Below are 20,130 nucleotides of genomic sequence, written 5' to 3' on the forward strand. Positions count from 1 at the left end.
AAAATAAAAGTAAAAAGAAAAATAAATGGGCCGGGCGCGGTGGCTCAAGCCTGTAATCCCAGCACTTTGGGAGGCTGAGACGGGCGGATCACGAGGTCAGGAGATCGAGACCATCCTGGCTAACACAGTGAAACCCCGTCTCTACTAAAAAATACAAAAAACTAGCCGGGCGAGGTGGCAGGCGCCTATAGTCCCAGCTACTCGGGAGGCTGAGGCAGGAGAATGGCGTGAACCCGGGAGGCAGAGCTTGCAGTGAGCTGAGATCCGGCCACTGCACTCCAGCCTGGGTGACAGAGTGAGACTCCGTCTCAAAAAAAAAAAAAAAAAAAAGAAAAGAAAAGAAAAATAAATGAGTTTGGAAGTATTTCCTCTAGTTCTATGTGTTTGGAAGTTAAGGATTGGTACTAATTATATGAATGCTTGGTAGAATTCAGCCATGAAGCCATCTGGTCCTGGGCTTTTCTTTGTTGGGAGGCTTTTAGTTACTACTTTAATAACTATTTGTTATTGGTCTGTTCAGACTTTCTATTTCTTCCTCATTCAATTTTGGCAGGTATATGTTTCTAAGAATTTATCCATTTCCTCTAGGTTATCTAATTTGTTGGCTTAAAATTGTTCATAATCGTCTCTAGTGATTTTTATTTCTGAGGTCTCCACTTTTATTTCTGATTTTTTAATTTCAGTCTCCTCTTTTTTTTTCTTAGTCTAGCTAAGGCTTTGTCACTCTTATTTGTTAGAAGAGCCAACTAAGTTTTGTTAATGCATTCTTTAGTTTTTCTATTCTCTATTTGGTTTATTTCTGCTCTGGTCTTTATTATCTCCTTCCTTCTGCTAACTTTGGGTTCACTTTATTCTTTTTTTTTTTTCTAGTTCCTTGAGGTGTAACATTAGGTTGTTTATTGGAGATCTTTCTTCTTTCTAAATGCAGGTGTTTATCGCTATAAACTTCCCTCTTAGAACTGCTTTTGCTGTGTCCCTTAGGTTTTGGTATGTTGTGTTTCCATTTTCATTTGTCTCGATATATTTTTTTAATTTCCCTTTGGATTTCTTCTTTGACCTCTTGGTTGTTCAGGAGCATGATGTTTAATTTCCACATGTTTTTGAATTTTCCAGTTTTTTTCCTATTATTGATTCCTAGTTTCATACAACTGTGATCACAAAAGATACTTGATATAATTTCAGTCTTCTTAAATTTCACTCTTCTTAGAGTCTTCTTTGTTAAGACTTGTTTTGTGGCCTAACATATGATCTCTCCTGGATGTTCCACGTGCACTTGAAAAGAATGTGTATTCTGCTGCTGTTGGATGGAATGTTTTGTATATATCTGCTAGGTCCATTTGGTCTAAAGCATAGTTCAAGTCCAACGTTTCCTAATTGATTTTCTGTCTGGATGATCTCTCCAGTGTTGAAAGTGGGGTACTCAAGTCCCCTACTACTATTGTCTTACGATTTTCCCCTTCATATCTGTTAACAATTGATCATATATATATTTTGGTGCTCTGATATTATGTGCATATATATTAACAATTTGTTATATCTTCTTGATGAATTGAGCCCATAAGACTTTTCTTAATGCCCAGTTCTTTGAGCACTATATAATATATGGCCTCTATAACTAAAGCCTACTGCTATCATAAAATCCTCTCTTTATCTCTAAAAACTGCTAAGTGTTTTCAATATAGTGCAGGAAATAAACTTGGTTTCCAAAAGTGAAGCTTCTCAGCAGGAGGAATGGGGTCTTGGAATTTAAATGTGTCTGTTCCAATCTTGGTATTCAGAATACAAATATAAGGCATCCAACTGCTGTTCTTATGAGGCCCCCTAGTGCTCACAGAGCAGACACTTTAGCAATGTGAACACAGACACTTTAGAAATATCTTTAACTCTTAAATTAACTATGGGATTGATCTGTAACACATTAAAAAATATCTCTTTAGGGGAATCAATGATACAGAAAAAATGTAAAAGACTATTTTAGTTCATTTATCTTGAATTACTTTGAGCCAACTTTCAGAAGACAAGGATTAGAAAATCCTAAGCAATATTTAATAACATTATTTTTCAAAATCATGATCTGTGATAGTAACATTCCATTTTACTTTATTTCTTGATCCAGTTAAATTATTAATGCACCACTATATGACATTCAAAATATTGAAAGCTTTAGATGGCAACACATTATGACTAAGTCTTTTAAAAGGAGAGTTTATCCCTTGTATAATTTAAAAAAGTAAAATTTTAGGTGGGGCAGGGTAGTTCACACCTGTAATCCTGGCACTTTGGGAGGCTGAGGTGGGCAGATTGCCTGAGCTCAGGAGTTTGAGACCAGTTTGGGCAATGCGGTGAAATCCCATTTCTACTAAAAATACGAAAAAAATCAGCCGGGCATGGTGGCGTGTGCCTGTAGTCCCAGTTACTTGGGAGGCTGAGGCATAACTGTCACTTGAACCCTGGAGGCAGAGGTCGCATCGCACCACTGCACTCCAGCCTGGGTGACAGAGCGAGACTCTGTTTCAAAAATTAATTACTTAATTAAATTAAATTGTAAAGGTCAGGTGCATTATTTTCCTCAATAGTTGTTTATCTTCTGGAATCTCATAGTACTTAAGTCTGTAACATTATAACAATTGTCATGTTTATCATGATAACATTCTTCAATGGCATTCTCTTTCTTACTTTCTTACCATTGTCTTTAACTGAGGAGATATCTGGTATTTGCAAGCAGCTGAAAAATGTGTTATAAATGACTTAATGGTAATTTAAATACCCAAATCTGCAAATAATATACCTGTATTTTTTATGTATATAGGGTAACCTGTCCCAGAAGCAGTACCAGCCCTCCATCCCTACCCCCACCCTCTATGTTCCTGGGCAAACCCATAGAATTTCTGTCCTTTTAATGATATTGAGACAGAATGCTTTATCCTCTTCTACTCCTCTTTTCCTCTCTCTTTCCTCCTCCTCAAATTGGGAGAGACTTATCTAATTAGTAATACTAGGGAAAGGGGCACTAACTCATGCCTAACTCATGCTGTTACTGGCTTTCTCTTTTGAGATACAGCCTATCAGTGACAGTCTCTCTTCCCCAATACAGTTAACAGCTTGCTCTATGGGTTGAGGACTACAAGTTGTCCAGCTGTCTGGCTGAGAGTGTGTGGGTGAGTTTATAATAGAGTAAAAGAAGAACATTAGGCCATAGTTTCTATTACTAGCCATAGCTAATATTTCAATCCCTGACTTCAGCATCTATTCCTAAAGAAGGAAAAAGTATTATCAATTTATCATCCAAACAATATAAATGACAGCAGATTTAAGATTATCCCTTTAATAACATAACCTACTTTCTGTGCTTTTTTTTTTTTGAGTGTGAGGGAAGGGAATGAAGTGTTGTCTTTAATATACTTGAACATATATCATTCTTTGCAAATTGCACAACAACATAAAAAAGCCAAGACCTTTGGAATAAGAGCTTACATTTAGGCCATTGATCATTTCTTGTCTTACACCTCACTTAAAGTAGATGCAACTTTATCTTCTAAATGAGAGAAATATTCTTTGAACATATACACCAAGTCTTATTAAATATTGTTTTTATGCCACCCACTAAATAACTTAAGGCAATTTTATATACTAAATGAAGCTTCCTTGGTATCTCCAAAGGTCACAGAAAACTATTGCCTTTGGTTGGTTAAAGCCCTTTATTTCAAGAACATATATCTGAGACTCTTACTTCTTCAAATGAAATATGCTTTAGATTTATTTTAAGGTATACCATAAATCTGTATAGAACCCATGAACATATGTGAGGATATGTGAATAAATGTTAGCCTCTGGCTTGGCATATATACTCATGTTTTTTTCTTGTATTACTGTAAGTTTCTGTTTTCTTTAATTTGGCATCTAAAAATAATAAAACCACAACGAACTTTTAGCATTTAATCAACGCTCACAGATCATATTCATTTACCATTTACCCAGAACACAAATTTGCATTAAAACTCATTAGATTCCATAAATACTCTATCACTATTTATCAGGAATTACATATATGGCTCCAACTTTATACAGCATTCAGTCTAATTTTCGTGGTGATTTTTTTTTCCTTTTTTTAGTAGCCACGAAGCTACTTATTGGTGTGGGTTTCTAATGGGGAAAAAACATTCCATTGGTAAATTTTAAGTACCACTTATAAGCTTATATTCTGAGATGATTCTAGGCAAAGAACACTGAAAGTTGACTCCTAGCTGCTGTACATTTAGAGGAAAGGACAGAAATCACAAAGTATGATAAGCCTGCGTTCAGCTTTTTAACTAGCAGTTATATAAACTTGGGTAATATACATAACTTCTGTGATCCTTGGTTTTCTCATCTAAAATTAGAGATGATAATCCTTATTTTACAGAGTTTTAAACTCTATGAGAAAAAAAAAAAAGTGGGAACCATAACACATAGCAGGTATAAAACAAATGATAGTTATCCTTATCAGTCTCAACAACAGTTCTAATGCAAATGAAGGCTACCATGGATTCATGGCATTGCTGCAACGATATTTATTTAAAGAGACTTGAGACAACACACAATATTTAGTTTTAAATCAACTTACCAAGACAGGAGTATAAGCCCTGACTTATCCAAGCCAATATGGCAAGAGTTATAAGGTCGCCAAAACTAGCAGCAATGGGTGTAGCAACATTATCAGGATTTATACCAGTCTTCTTTGAACCAACGATAACCCCAACCATTATTATTCCTAGAAGAAAGAATGTTCATTAGTTTTTAGGCTATGATTTAAAGAAAATCAATCTCCCAAATACCAATATGTGTAGGATAGACAAACAGCCTATCAGTTCCAGTTAGACTGCTTAGATAAGCTGACTAAAGCAAACAAAACATTTACTCTAATGCTTTGGCAAAATGCCTTTCAACAAACTCCAAGTGGGGATCTTTGAAAATTTAATAAGTTCAGTGTTGCATTTAGAGGCCTGAAAGCTACTAAAATTATGTTAAAGCTAAAATTTCAAATTTAGTGACATGTATATCTTAGATATAATGTATTTGTGTGTAATGAATCCAAAGGTTTTAATTTTAACCCTCAAATAAAGTATGCAAACATTTAAAAAAAGGTGAGTCATATGTATATGTACAACAACTGGGAAGAAGACCAACAAAACTAGATTTGTTCACATATGGCAGCTAGAAATAAATGCTTGTTTCGTTTTATTATTTAAAGACGTTGAAGTGTTAAGCAGCGGCACATAATTAAATTTTAAAACATTGAAGGCGAGAACACAAGAAACAGTCTTTGTAAAAGATACTCTTTAAACCTGAAGTTTCTGTCTATAAACCTACGAGAGAATAAAAGATTAAAATTTAACTGTGTACTTGTACTTTTACATCCTAATTTTCTTAAATCATACAAATGGGATAAAACTATTAACATTTTTATTCACACTAAATTGTGTAGATTTTGTCACACCAAGATACTCATTAAGAGGATGTAGTAAAGAGAAAACTTTAAATGTGCTAACCACAAATCAATATGAAAGCCTAAGTATGGCTATGGAAAAAAAAATACCAGAATCTCACTGCACTTTTAGAGTTAAAATGACTCTAAATGTTTTTGCTCCAGCATACTCACTTCATAGATAACAAAACTGAGGTCCTATAGAGTAGGGCTTAAATTCTTGCCTAAAGTCACATAGCTTATGACTGTAGCCCAGTGTTTTTTACTCTACCTATTATAAAGCCAAAATTTTAATAAGCAGAATTTTTGTCTTGCATCAAACAGTGCCTTACATTTCAGTATTCTGGAGGCTTTTTAAATTACTAGAGACTTACCTTTCCCATAATATCATTGGGAAAAAAAAAAAAAAAAAAGCTATAGCAGAAAACTTTTTAAAAAATGCATTATGCAATAATCAAGCAAGATGTAATTGCTTAGAATTTTTTTCCAAAAAGCACATTTGAAGATGTATATGGGAAGTTCTCCTATATATAGTATCATCTATATCTTTTCAGCTGAAAACAAACATTTTATGTGTATCATAGTCCAGTGGAAAGAGCTAAGAGTCAGGAAACTTGTGTTTTAGTTCTGATTCGACTGGTAACAAGTTGATCAGACTGGACAAGTCACCTTACCTAAGTTTTCTCACCTACAAATATAGCTAAGAGTTTCTACTTTACATATACTAAAGTGCTTATAAAGGTCAAGTTATCATAAAATTAGAACACACATTATTCAAAGTAAGAAGCTTTAAACAAATACATTTTAAAATTCTGAATTTTTGGTAGTTTTGAAAAGCTTTCAAATACTTGTTAGGCTGAACAATTCTAAATGACACTTTCTAAATGAAATAAAATCAGAAAGAAAAAAGAAGTAAATGAGCCTTAAAAAATAGCATGCTGATGGTATAATTTTTTTTTGGTACCAAAAATTTAATATTCTGACAGCTTGACTTTACTCTGCTTTGGTCAATGTTAACTCCATTCAATTGTAGTAATTCTTTATAAAAACAAGAAACTACCCCTGATACAATTAAAGTACTAAAACAAAATGCTTGAAAATATTTTGGAAGTCATAATTTTAATAAGATTCCCTAAATTCCCAGAACCTAGCCAAAAAAGTTAGCTGCATTGTATGATCACCTCACGTGACAATAATCCATTTTAAACTTTGCTGGTGATACAAGGGCAAGAAAATGGCAATTATAAAATAAAAAGAACAAACTCTTTATGATTTTGGTTCCACAATAAGCTAATTCTCTAGTGTAAAGTTCATACTAATAAATATAAAGAAAAATAACCAAAATAGAAGTTCTAAAGTAATTAATTTTTAAAACCTTCTGGCTCTTGAAATTCTATAGCCAACAATATACTGTCTTAAGTATAAGGTTATATTTGTATTGCCACAGAAACGGAAGAAATTTTTCTTGAAATCTGAAACAAAAAAATGTCAACAGAGGATGGCTTTTGAAACCCAGAATTCCTGGAACACTTGTTACTCAAGTGACAAGCCAGTAAATCCCCTGCATGATGTCCAGAAAGAGTTTCCCAATTCATTTAACTTACAGAAACAAATCAATGTTTAGACAATTCTCCTGATGTTTTTGGGGAACTATAACAGAGTATCCAAGGCCAGGAGACAACCTCAGAAAAGCCTGTTGTACACTAAGGTTTATAAATAATGAAATGTAAATATATCTGGAATAATTGAGACATTTTTTAAGTTTGTAGATAAGATTTTTTTTTTTTTTTTTTTTTGAGACTGAGTCTGGCTCTGTCGCCCAGGCTGGAGTGCAGTGGCCGGATCTCAGCTCACTGCAAGCTCCGCCTCCCGGGTTTACGCCATTCTCCTGCCTCAGCCTCCGGAGTAGCTGGGACCACAGGCGCCCGCCACCTCGCCCGGCTAGTTTTTTGTATTTTTTAGTAGAGACGGGGTTTCACCGTGTTAGCCAGGATGGTCTCGATCTCCTGACCTTGTGATCCGCCCGTCTCAGCCTCCCAAAGTGCTGGGATTACAGGCTTGAGCCACCGTGCCCGGCTAGATAAGATTTTTTTCTGTTGCTGTCATAACAAGTATCATTTAAATAAAAATAGTCATCTTAAGAAATAAACCGTTTAAATGTAAAAGGCTATAGAGTAGACATTTATAAATTCACTTACCCTGCAGAAGAGATGCAATGAAGGCAGTTGCCACACTGCTGGAGCACAAAAGTATGGAATGATCAAGGTAATATTTTCCTTCCGGAATCCAGCCCAATATAATTGCTGCCACCGCTGCTAGAAAACCAACTACTGTTGCCTGAACCTGAAAATTTTTTCATAAATCCAATTGAATTATTCACTTTAAAAACACATTTAAAATTTTTGATTATGTAAATATTACTACAAAAAGTCAAAAAAAGTATTGCATATAATAATTGAGCTACATTACCTTTTAGAGTAGTTACTATATTTCAGTTTTAATATTCCCTAAGATGGTGGGTTCTCAAACTGCCCTGATGATCTGGTGACAACAGGTATGGAATGGAGTCCAGGAATCTGTTTTTAACAAGCACCCCAAGTGATGCTGATGGTATAATTAATAGATCACCTAAGAAAATGCCACCTTCAGACTGAGAAGTACCCAATCCACACATCTGAAGTCTGACTCTAGAGGTAGTGTTGGCAAGAGATTGGATTTTATAATAGAAATATAGAAGTTTGACTCCTGGTTCTAGCACTTAATCTTGTAGCAAATATTTAAATTCATTAATTCAATGAGTATTTATTTAGATTCTAATACATATAATGTGCTATGTTTTGTGTTGGGCTACAGCAGTGGTCAATGTAGATTATTCCCTGCCCTCACAGAGCTCTTGGTCAGTGGGAGAGACAAACATTTGAAAATAACCTCACAAATAAGCACAACTATGATTAGTGCTATGAAAATTTCAGTTCCTAAACAGTAAGACAACAATGATAACCTCAAACTTTGTGATTTAAATTAATTATATAAATATATAAAATGCTTTCCACAGTACTGACATAAAGCAACACTAAAAAAACCTGTGACTAAGAAATAACACTGACCGCTAACTCAGCTTCAGATTAATAAGATGTTAGAACTAAAAGAAACCCTAAGGGAATCATCTATTGCACTGATGAGTTTGTGTCATGGACTCTTTTGACAATCTGGTAAAAACTCTATAGAATAGAGTTCTCTTTCTCTAGGCAAACACAGAGGCACTCAGTATTTTGAGTAGAATTCTTGGTTTTCATGGACTCTCTGAAGCCTATCCATGTGCTGGAATTAAGGACTCCAAGCAAAAAATACAGTAAATCAACAGAAGAGCCAGGACTACAGAGACCAGATATCCTGGACTCCAGTCCCATGAACTTATATTAATACTATAGCTCCTGTGGATGTCATCCACAGATTCAGAGCTGAGATTCAAACTAATAAGCACCATGATGAGTGTAGCAGTTAAAATATTTCAGTATTTTCATTCTGGTTAGTAAATAATGTAATTACACTTTAAAGCAGTAAAATTAATTTATAATATAAATTCTAGCACTATGATTCCAAGTCCTGTCTGGCTTGACATTGGAACACAGAGCTAGAGAGCCTACTGCAGACATCATGGTGTGTATATATATATAAATCTATCAATTTCTGAGAAAATAAAAGCACACAACTGAGATGAGGAAGTCCTATTCTGGAAACCTGCAAAACAATGACTAACTGAAAAATGACTAATTGTACCCAAGAGAAAGCAAAGTCTGGGTTTAAGTAGTAGATGGGAAGGTTAATAGGGGCCATGGGCCTGAAGAGATGTTGGTACAGGACATGTCCCTCCTGGTGAGGAAACAGTTCCTCATGTGGGACTGGAGACTTTGCTTTATTTGGCTACTTATATATGTATTTGGTCCAGGAGGCCATTCTGTACAATCGTGAAGAAATCTGTGACAGGCGATCTGCCTGGGACTCCATTTAATAGTGAGAAGAGCACACCCCTGAGCAAGTGGGAGTGTGGGCCTCCTCTGTGCTTTCTACCCTTCTCTCTTTCTACCCTCCACGGCCAGTATCCAGGCAGAGGAGACTTGTGCAAGCCCATCCTACTCCCCTCCCCACACTCATCATTTACTCCTTCACAAGCGTTAGCAAAAGAAGCCTCAGGAAGAAAAAACTCTCTCTCCCAACCACTACCCCCAGCGCTCCATTTTCTTTTCTTCTCGCTTTTGTCTGCTTGTGACTGGACTTCAACCAATTGCTGCCTCACTGGCTGGCACCAGGTGTGTCCTGAGGGGCCTGGTTGGGGTTCCCTGTTCTTCATACACCCTTGGCGGAGTAAGGCACATAAAGACACAGGCTTCGGGCTATGGCAACTAGAATCAGTGAATTCCTAGCCATGTCTGACTCCCATCTTGACTGACAGTTGCAGGGAGAGAGGATGATAAAGAAAAAGTGAAGACTAAGAATGGGAGGAAAAATGAAAAGCTGAGATGAAAATTATTAGAATAATTCGACAATTTATACTATAACTCATATTACTTTGTAAGAGTTTAGGGTATTTAAAAGTAAATGGAATATATTTTCAAATTTTATATATTATTTACAGTACTCTACTGGTTGTTAAATATTTTGATTATTACCCCAGCATAGATTCCTACCATTTCAAGCTGAAAAAGATCTTAGACATCTCTAATACAACGATGGTATTTAGAAGAGGAAAGAGACTTTCATGACTGTTATTTAACATACTACTATGAGTCCTACCTAAAGCAAGAGAAAGAAAGAAAGGGCATCTAAATTGGAAAGAAAGAAGTCAAATTATCCTTATTTACAGATGATATAATCTTATATTTGGAAAAACCTAAAGACTCCACCAAAAAACTATCAGAACTGATAAATTCAGTAAAATTTAGGATACAAAATCAACACACAAGAATCAGTAGCATTTCTACATGTCAACAGTGAATAATCTGAAAAAGAAATGAAGAAAGTAATCCCACTTACAATAGCTAAAAGTAAAACAAGATAGAGCTAGAAATAACCAAAGACATAAAAGATCTCTACAATAAAAACTATAAAACAGGCCGGGCACTGTGGCTCATACCTGTAATCCCAGCACGTTGAGAGGCTGAGGCGGGTGGATTACATGAAGTCAGGAGTTCAAGACCAGCCTGGCTAACATGGTGAAACCCCGTCTCTACTAAAAATGCAAAAATTAGCTGGGCATGGTGGCGTGCCCAGTAATCCCAGCTGAGGTGGGAGAATTGCTTGAACCCAGGAGGCAGAGGCTGCAGTGAGCTGAGATTGTGCCATTGCACTCCAGCCTGGCAGCCTGGGCAACAGAACAAGACCTCGTCTCGGAAAAAAAAAAAAAAAAACTATAAAATATTGATGCAAGAAATTGAAGAGGACACCAAAAAGTGTAAAGATATTCTATGTTCATGGATTAGAAGAACCAATATTGTTAAAATGTCCATACTACCCAAAGCAATCTACAATGTAATCCCTACCAAAATGCCAAAGACATTCTTCACAGATATAGAAAAAAAAAAAAAAATCCTAACATTTATGTGGGATCACAAAAGACCGAAATAGTCAAAACCATCCTAAGTAAAAAGAACAAAACTGGAAGAATCACATTACCTGACTTCAAATTATACTACAGAGCTACAGTAACCAAAAGACAGCACTGGCATAAAAACAGACACAAACCAATGGAAGAGCATAGAGAAACCAGAAACAAATCCATATATCTACAGTGAACTCATTTTGCCAAAAGTGCCAAGAACATACACTGAGGAAAAGGCAGTCTTTTTAATAAGTGGTGCTAAGAAAATTGGATACCCATATGCAGAAGAAATGAGACCCCTATCTCTCACCATCTACAAAAATCAAATCAAAATGGATTAAAGACTTGTATCTAAGACCTCAAACTATAAAACTACTACACAAAAACATCAGGGGCACTTTCCAGGACATTGGTCTGGGCAAAATACATTGAGTAATATCCCACCAGCACAGGCAACCAAAGCAAAAATGGACAAATGGGACCACACCAAGCTTAAAACCTTCTGCACAGCAAAGGAAACAATCAACAAAGTGAAGAGACAACCCATAGAATGGAAGAAAATATTTGCAAACTACCCATCTGGCAAACGATTCATAACCAGAATATATAAGGAGCTTAAACAAATCTATAGGAAAAAAATCTAATAATCTGATTTTAAAACAGGCAAAAGATCTGAATAGATATTTCTCAAAAGAAGACATACAAATGGCAAACAGGTATATGAAAAGGTGCTCAACATCACTGATGGTCAGAGAAATGCAAATCAAAACTACAAAGAGATATCATCTCACCCCAGTTGAAACGGCTTTTATCAGAAGGACAGGCAATAACAAATGCTGGTGAGGATGCGGAGAAAAGGGAACCCCCGTACACTGTTGGTGGGAATGTAAATAGCACAAGCACTATGGAGAACAGTTTGGAGGTTCCTCAAAAAACTAAAAACGCAGCTACCATACGATCCAATAATCCTGCTGCTAAGTATATAATCCCAAATAAAGGAAATCAGTATGTTGAAGAGATACTTGCACTTCCATGTTTGTTGCAGCACTGTTCACAATGGCCAAGATTTGGAAGCAACCTAAGTGTCCATCAACAGATGAATGGATAAATAAAATGTGTACTTATACACAATGGAGCACTATTCAGCCATAAAAAAGAATGACATCTTGTCATTTGCAACAACATAGATGGAACCGGAGGTCATTATGCTAAGTGAAATAAGCTGAGCAGAAAAACAAACATTGGATGTTCTCACTTATTTGCGGGATCTAAAAATCAAAACAATTGAACTCATGGAGCTAGAGAGTAGAAGGATGGTTGCTAGAGGCTGGGAAGGGTAGTAGGAGAGTGTGGGGGAGGTAGGCATGGTTAATAAGTAGAAAAAAATTGAATAAGACCTAGTATTTGATAGCACAACAAGGTGACTTCAGTCAATAATAATTGAATTTTACAATAAAATATAACTACAAGAGTATAATTGGATTGTTGTAACACAAAGGATAAACGCTGGAGGGATGGATATACCATTTTAGATGATGTGATTGTTATGCATTGCAGCCTGTATCAAAACATCTCATGTACCCCATGAATATATACACCTACTATGTATCCACAAAAATTAAAAATGGAAGGAAAAGACCAGTCTGGACAACATGGCGAAACCCTGTCTCTACAAAAAGTACAAAAATTAACCAGGCATGGTGGCATGTACCTGTAGTCCCAGCTACTCAGGGGGCTAAGGTGGGAGAATCACTTGAGCCCAGGAGGTCAAGGCTGCAGTGAGCCATGATTGCGCTACTGCACTCCAGCCTGGGCAACAGAGCAAGACCCGGCCTTAAAATAAATAAATAAATAAAAGAAAAATTTATTTCAAAGAAAAAATAAATAAAAGAGAAAAGTGAAGTCCGGAAAAGTCAAATAGATTAACAAAGGTTATAAACTGTTTAATGTTAAAGCTGAGGTCAGATTGCAAATTTTTCTATTTCCACATCTGTGATCTCACAAGCACTTATACACATATTCAAAAAGTGTGCTTTATTTCTTTGTCCTTGAATTACATGAAATTCTGTTCATGCAACCACGTTCTCAACATTATGTCCTAGCTGAGCTAGTATCAAAATTAGTGTGCATTCCCTAAGCTCACACTAGCTAGAGAATTACTAGGGGTAGCCGCAGTCTTCAGTTTTAGGGGTAGGAGAGGGTGAAGGAAGAAGAAAAAGAGATATTCACCTAAGATTAGAGAGAGCTGTAGATTATACATGATCTACACTTCACAGTTCAGTGTATATGTAATTGGTAAACTACTGTATTGTGTATATTAATACTAGTAACATTAACAAATTAAGGAAAACAAACAAATATCTGACCATAATACATAGAAAAGAACTCAGTTTATCTTTAAATAGCAAAGTAAAAAAAAAAATAGCATTTAATGAAGTGTTAAATACTTACTAAACAGATATATTAATGCAAATTCTGGCTCTATCACACACTTATGATAGACAATATTTTGTATATTTTTTCCATATTTTGTATATATTTTTCATATTTGTAAAAACTAGTCTCTAAACAAAGAATAGCTTTCAGAGGTCATGGGTATCCATTTACTCCATCACTTTTTCAAGGTACTAAATTATTGTTTTGGTCTTTCTGAAAACAAAGGGTAGACTCACAGTACTAAAATTTACAACAATCTTATAGGTAACACTCAAAATTTGTACACCCAAGATCTGTAAACAAATACGTGTGCCACTTACCTGCTTTAAAGCCAGGTTGCCAATTATTAGGTTCCACTTTTCAATGGGCGAATCCATCTTCCCAATATTTACCTGTTAAAATGGATATTTTCATGTATCACTGAAGAAAATCCAAATGCTCTCTGCTGTGTTCAAACAGCACATGAAATCTTAAAGCCCCAAATAATTATTCAGTAAATCCAATGAGCTCACAGTGTACTTTGAAATTAATTCCGAATTTACTACCAGCCTTTCAGCTAACGCTAGGTTTGCCTAACATGTTTAGAGAAAAAAATTTTTTTTTACTTACCTGTCTTACAAGAACTAGTGGACCCGTTAGTATTACCCACTCACTGATGTTAACTTACAACTAGCATCATCATGTATCATCTTAGTATGCCAAATTTTGTGTATTGAGGTCCATTGTAAATAATTACATAATTTTGATCCACTGGCAGTTAATTCCAAATTATAAAACTAATGTAACTTGAAGAATTATTGACCCAAAAAACAAGATATAAACAAATCATTCACATGTATACAATTTATATTTGAGTCATGACTAAAACTGTTAGCAATAAAATTCATTCAGTTTACAAATAAATTTTGATCATGTACTTCAACTATTAAATTTTACACATCTTTCTGCTAAATGGAAGAACACTCTCCAAAATAATATTATCACTTACATACTCAATTGCTCTGTGAGCTAATTCATATTTCTCAACCACTTAGGATTCAAAAAGTGTATTTCCAAATCTGCCAAGTTTTTCTAAGGCAGTTGTTTGGAAAGCAATGAACAATCATTTAGTAAAAACACTACACGGAGTTGCATTTCAATTACTCATGATGTGCTTGGTCATGAAAGACTTTCAAATGATCTACAGATAAATGGATAAAGAGGAAAGTAAGTAAGGGTTGTATTCATGGGTAGTTTTAACCAGGTACAGACTACAGTTTAGGTCACTGGCTTTAGACAAGCAGGTTAAGAGTTATATAAACATTTCCTCTATCAATCTGGAAAACAGATTCTATTCTGTAATCTCACTGTGGACTTTAGTCTCAAAGCATCCAGCAAATACAAATATTGAGATTTCTCAGTATTTCAGAATAATTATTAATGCAGCCTTTATTTACATATTTCTTTACTAAGACTGGGAATCTAAATCATTGGTGAAATTCATGTTTGTAGTTCTAACAACCTGGGGCTTTGCTCAAGTGAGTAATAAGGTACAAGCAATGTTTACAGAGTGAACCTACGTCAGGTTTAGAGTTCAAGAAATAGGAATGAGTGAAATTAGTCTTATTTTTAAATAACTCTTATCTATATAATAACTCTTATCTATAGGAAGCAATCTAAAATGATTCCATGAAAAAGTATAAGACATCAAGACTCCAGGGTTGCTTAATAATCAATGGAGACATACACATATTCAGGTCTAGGAAAAGATCAAGAAAGATAGGAGTTACAGAATGAATGAGTGCTATGAATTGGGTTTGCAACTGTGCCACATTAATTTGGCACTATCACCACCAGCCCCTTCTAAGGCTTGTAACTACATTCCCCAAAATCCCCTCCCCTATAGCTTCAGGTAACAGTCTGCCAGTGAGAAGAACTTGCCTACGATTTGGAAGTCACCAGTGAAGCAGAGGCTATTATTTTTGGAAGGTGATCAGACACGCAGGCCTCCAGACTTCCTTGCTGTAATGTATGTATGGCTTTCTTTCCTGCTCCAGGGCTTCAGGCAGTTTCTCTGAGCTTCCTACCACAGATCTTCATTTCTCCAACTTCTACAATCATGTAACCCCAAATTTCTCTATTAAATTCCCTATTGATTCAATACATACCATGGCTCTGTCTTCCTCACCAAACCCAAAGTGACACTTTTCTTTTCTTTTTTTTTTTATTTTATTTTTTGAGACAGAGTCTTACCCTGTCACCCAGGCTGGAATGTAGTGGCATGATCTCAGCTCACTGCAACCTCCATTTCCCAGGTTCAAGCGATTCTCCTGCCTCAGACTCCCAAGTAGCTGTGATTACAGGTGCCCACCACCATGCCCAGCTAATTTGTGTATTTTAGTAGAGACAGGGTTTCACCACATTGGCCAGGCTGGTCTTGAAATCCTGGCCTCAAGTGATTTGCCTATCTTGGCCTCCCAAAGTGCTGGGATTACAGGAGTGAGCCACCACACCCAGCATCATTTTTTCAATTAATCAGTTTGCTTTTTTTCATGATCTCTAGGGTGGCATTAATCAATTAATTTGTTTTATAAATGAAGATCACACTCTCTGAGTCCCTTCCTAATCTAGAAGTCTCTGAATGTTTACTCTTCTTAGTCTAAGATAAAACAATAAATAACAAATTAAAACAATGTATGGCATAAAATAAAAAATAAAATGTAGAATATATTTATAAATAATAACTTTTTTTAATAAAGCAAAGATTTTCCAGAGTAAGATTTTTTTTTAAAAGTAAACTAAAGAGAAATGTTGCCCCAAATTTACCTTGTTAGGGAAAATATGTCTAGTATAGGCTTGCATTGGCATGCGGATAGAGGTGTGGCAGGACACAGAAAATTGATTTTGTTGCCTCCATCTTGTAAAAACTACACCAACAGGTACTGACCCATCCTACTGTCCAGTGGTTTAGTGTTAGTATAAGCCATCTAAGTTTTTTCTAAAGTGGAGAGGGAGAAGTATGAGTGTTCTGTGTAAAGGCCTTTGCTAGACCTACTTTTTTAGATTAGCTGACCTGATGGTGCCCAGCTAGACAAACCAAGAGCTTAGATGGTGATCAAATATAATAGGGCATGATCTAGTGAAGACTTCTGTGTAACCCAGTTTTATTTAAATTATGTATATCTTAAAGTATTAGAAAAATAGACCAATATTTTTGCAGAGACATCAACTAATTTTTTAGGAAAGAGTAGAGCTGAGGTGGCCAGAGCCTGAAGATGTGTTATGTGTGGCCAGCACAGTGGTTTCAAAATTTTTGAATCTGAATGCCTTTAGGTAGAATCTGTCATCTCTAGTTTTTATAACCCCCAAATCCTTCTTCTGCATAAACAGACGTTACTTATCTGACACTGAGACATATTAGTTATGAGCAAGACTTAGGATTTATTGGAGCTACATACAAAAGGGGTCTTGGATGACCTTGAAATTATAGATTCATAAATATAGCCACTACAATTAATACTAGAAAAAATATGTTTAATGAATAAATACTTGAAACAAAGGTACTGAAAGTCTCCATTGATGTTATTATCTTAAAAAACATGTATTAACTATATGTGCAAAAAAATAGATTTTTTTTAAAAAAACCGAAAGTTACCATTGTTACTTCCAAGTGTTCGGTGTATGGATAATTTCTATTTTTTACTTTGTCCTTCAGTGAATTTTTCAAATTTTTACCACTGAACATGTAGTACCAGTATAATCATTTTATTTAACAACAGATATTTGCAAAAGAAATATCTAATAAAGGGCTGCTATCCAAATGATACAAAGAACTCTCAAAACTCAACTATAATAAACAATCCAGTTTAAAAAATGGGTCAAAGATGTTAACAGACACCTCACCAAAGAAGATATACAAATGGCAAATAAGCATTTGAAAAGATGCTCCATATCATATGTCATCAGAGAAATGCAAATTAAGACAACATAGCACTATACACCTATTAAAGTAGCCAAAAGCCAGAACACTGACAATACAAAATGCTGGTGATGATGTAGAGTAACAGGAACTCTCATTCATTGCTGGCGTAAAGGCCTTTGCTAGGTCTACTGATATTAGATTAGTTGACCTGATGGTGGGAATGCAAAATGGCACTCTTCACTCCAGACCTTCCATTTAATTCTTTTTTTATAGTTACTAGTTCTCTTTTAAGGCTCCCTATCTGATCACTCATTGAAACATATTTGTCTATTATTTGAACATATTTTCCTTTAGTTTGAACATATTCATACTAGTGGCTTTAAAGGCTATTAAATCTAATATCTGGGCCCAATTGGAATCATTTTTCATTAACTGGATATTAATTATACTTTTCTTGAATGTCAATCACACTTTTCGGTTTCTTTCCACATCTAGTGATTTTGGGTTAACCAGACAGTGTAGATAATATGTTGTAGTGACTCTGGATACTGTTATGATCTTGTGATGATAATTGAGCTTTCATTTTAATAGGCAGTGAACTTGCCCAGACTCACACTATAGGCTTTTGTCTCTCCCATAGAGTGAAGCAGCTCATCTCTCTGCTTGGTTCTTTCAGCTACCAACAAATGCCTTTTAGTATAGCCCTTTGAAAGTCTCTTCTGCACCTGTGCACTTTAAGCAAACTACACCACCAAAGATTTGGGCACAAATTATGCTCAGATTTCAGGGCTCCCTCTCCATGCAATCCTCTTGCTTCTGAGATTCCTTTATAAGTTTCCATATGCTCTGTCAGCTCCCAACTCTGTCGTCTGATAATCCAAGCCACTAAAACTTCAACTTTCTGCCACTATAGCTATGCATAGATCACAGAAGACAATCAACAAACACAGAAATCTTAACCAGTGCATTTGTTTTTTAAGTGTAGGCTTGTCTCACATTTCTGCCTACTTTATTGTTGTTGTTGTTGTTGTTGTTGTTGTTGTTGTTGTTACCAGACTCATTTAGGTTATTCCTATGCATACTCACTTTAGTACTTGGCCAAAGATTTCATCAGATCTTATACTCAGATTTTGAGTCTCCCCTTTCCTGCAATTCTAGAATTTCCTCCCTTAATTCCCAGCCACTCTGCCAGCTCTGAACTCTGCTTTGAGCTAATAAGACTATCAGTTTTCTGCCATATGATATCCAAAGATAGGGGATTTCCCTCAGGCAAAAACATCAATAACTTTGCAATTCTTACTCATTGTAGTATGGTCTTTTAAAGGTAAATGCCACTTTCTACCTGCTTCTGATCACTTTCCATTGCCTTCAAATAGTTTTCTAGATTTTATAATTGTTAATCTCTGGAGGCTTCACCCAACTATTTCATTCTGCCATTAACTAGAATTAGAAACACTGTTATATATTTTCATATGCTTGAAATATTTTATAATAAAACATTGTACACAAAAACACACACACAAATATCTGTCCGAACGTACAGAGATGATATATATGCTCCTTTTCTTGATTATGATGGTAGTTTTTACAGGTATATATTATATATCTAAACTCAGCAAACTGTAGACTTTAAAATTGCAGTTTATTATATGTCAATAAAGCTGCAAAAAGAAAAAAAAAAAGGTGGGGAGGAAACCCTAATTGATTAAAAACCTAGTGGACTATAACAGTTTTCGATTATACATAAGTAGTTCTACTCCACAAAGCTATGGCTAGGGATTGATATTTATAACTTAAGAAAGATACTTTAAAGTGAGGAACTAACAGGAATATGCAATTCCATTTGTATCTAGCAATCAGGTTGTACAAGAACATGCAGAATTATGCCAAATTTAGGAAATAATACTGAGATTGTAACTATAACTAAATTGTGCCATAGTTATTAATATCATTATCTGGGTTTTAATTTGCCTTTATTTTAGAACTTTTAGAATCTGAATTGCAAATCTAACTTAAAATTATTAGGGGAAGAGATTTTGCCAACTTATTCATATCCCTCATATCCCTCCACTGGAATGTAAGCTCAACAAAGGCAGAAATATTTTCTGTTTTGTTTATTACTGATCTCCTGGCATACACAGCAGTGCTTGGCACATAGTAAGGGCTCAAAAAATGTTTTTGCAATTAATGAATGAGAAAGGTAGAGTGTTACTAAATAATTTAGATAATCAAGTGTTCTCTGAGAAGAGGTTTGAGGCAATAGAAATCAGTTTTGCCTAGAGTAGAAAAGTACTAATCAAATCATGCTAGGTGATTTACTCCTGGGAAATAGTTTCACAAACTTTTTTTAAAAAAAATACTGGGGCCAGGAGTGGTGGCTCACGCCTGTAACTCCAGCACTTTGGGAAGCCGAGGCGGGCGGATCACGAGGTCAGGAGTTCAAGACCACCCTGGCAAACATTGTAAAACCCCGTCTCTACTAAAAATACAAAAAATTAGCCGGGCGTGGTGGTGGTCGCCTGCAGTCCCAGCTACTGGGGAGGCTGAGGCAGGAGAATGGTATGAACCTGGGAAGCAGAGCTTGCAGTGAGCTGAGATCGTGCCACTGCACTCCAGCCTGGGTGACAGAGGGAGACTCCGTCTCAAAAAAAAAAAAAAAAAAACAGTCTTTAGGGCAGTGAACACCATTTTTGACTTCTTTATACCTAACATTCAAAAGCTGAAAATTTT

General features: G+C 35.6%; 1 protein-coding gene across 9 annotated transcripts in view; it reads right to left on the reverse strand.

The window, feature by feature from the left end:
- The window catches only part of SLC41A2 (solute carrier family 41 member 2), a 143,432-nt gene that overhangs the window by 70,433 nt on the left and 52,869 nt on the right, over positions 1–20,130 (reverse strand). For 8 of the 9 annotated variants that reach the window (XR_012420556.1, XR_012420557.1, XM_045365828.3 and 5 more), the window contains 3 exons: positions 13,820–13,891; positions 7,663–7,807; positions 4,604–4,750 (listed from right to left, as the gene is read on the reverse strand). Coding sequence is in view for 7 of the 9 variants with exons in the window: in XM_045365828.3 (XP_045221763.2) it covers positions 4,604–4,750; positions 7,663–7,807; positions 13,820–13,891 (364 nt within the window). In the remaining 2 variants the exon portion in view is untranslated. Of the gene's footprint in view, positions 1–4,603; positions 4,751–7,662; positions 7,808–13,819; positions 13,892–14,487; positions 14,766–20,130 lie in introns of those variants that run through there. The other variant, XM_074007657.1, reaches the window with a different exon arrangement.

Source organism: Macaca fascicularis, chromosome 11 (assembly GCF_037993035.2).
Source record: "Macaca fascicularis isolate 582-1 chromosome 11, T2T-MFA8v1.1".
Lineage (NCBI taxonomy): Eukaryota > Metazoa > Chordata > Mammalia > Primates > Cercopithecidae > Macaca > Macaca fascicularis.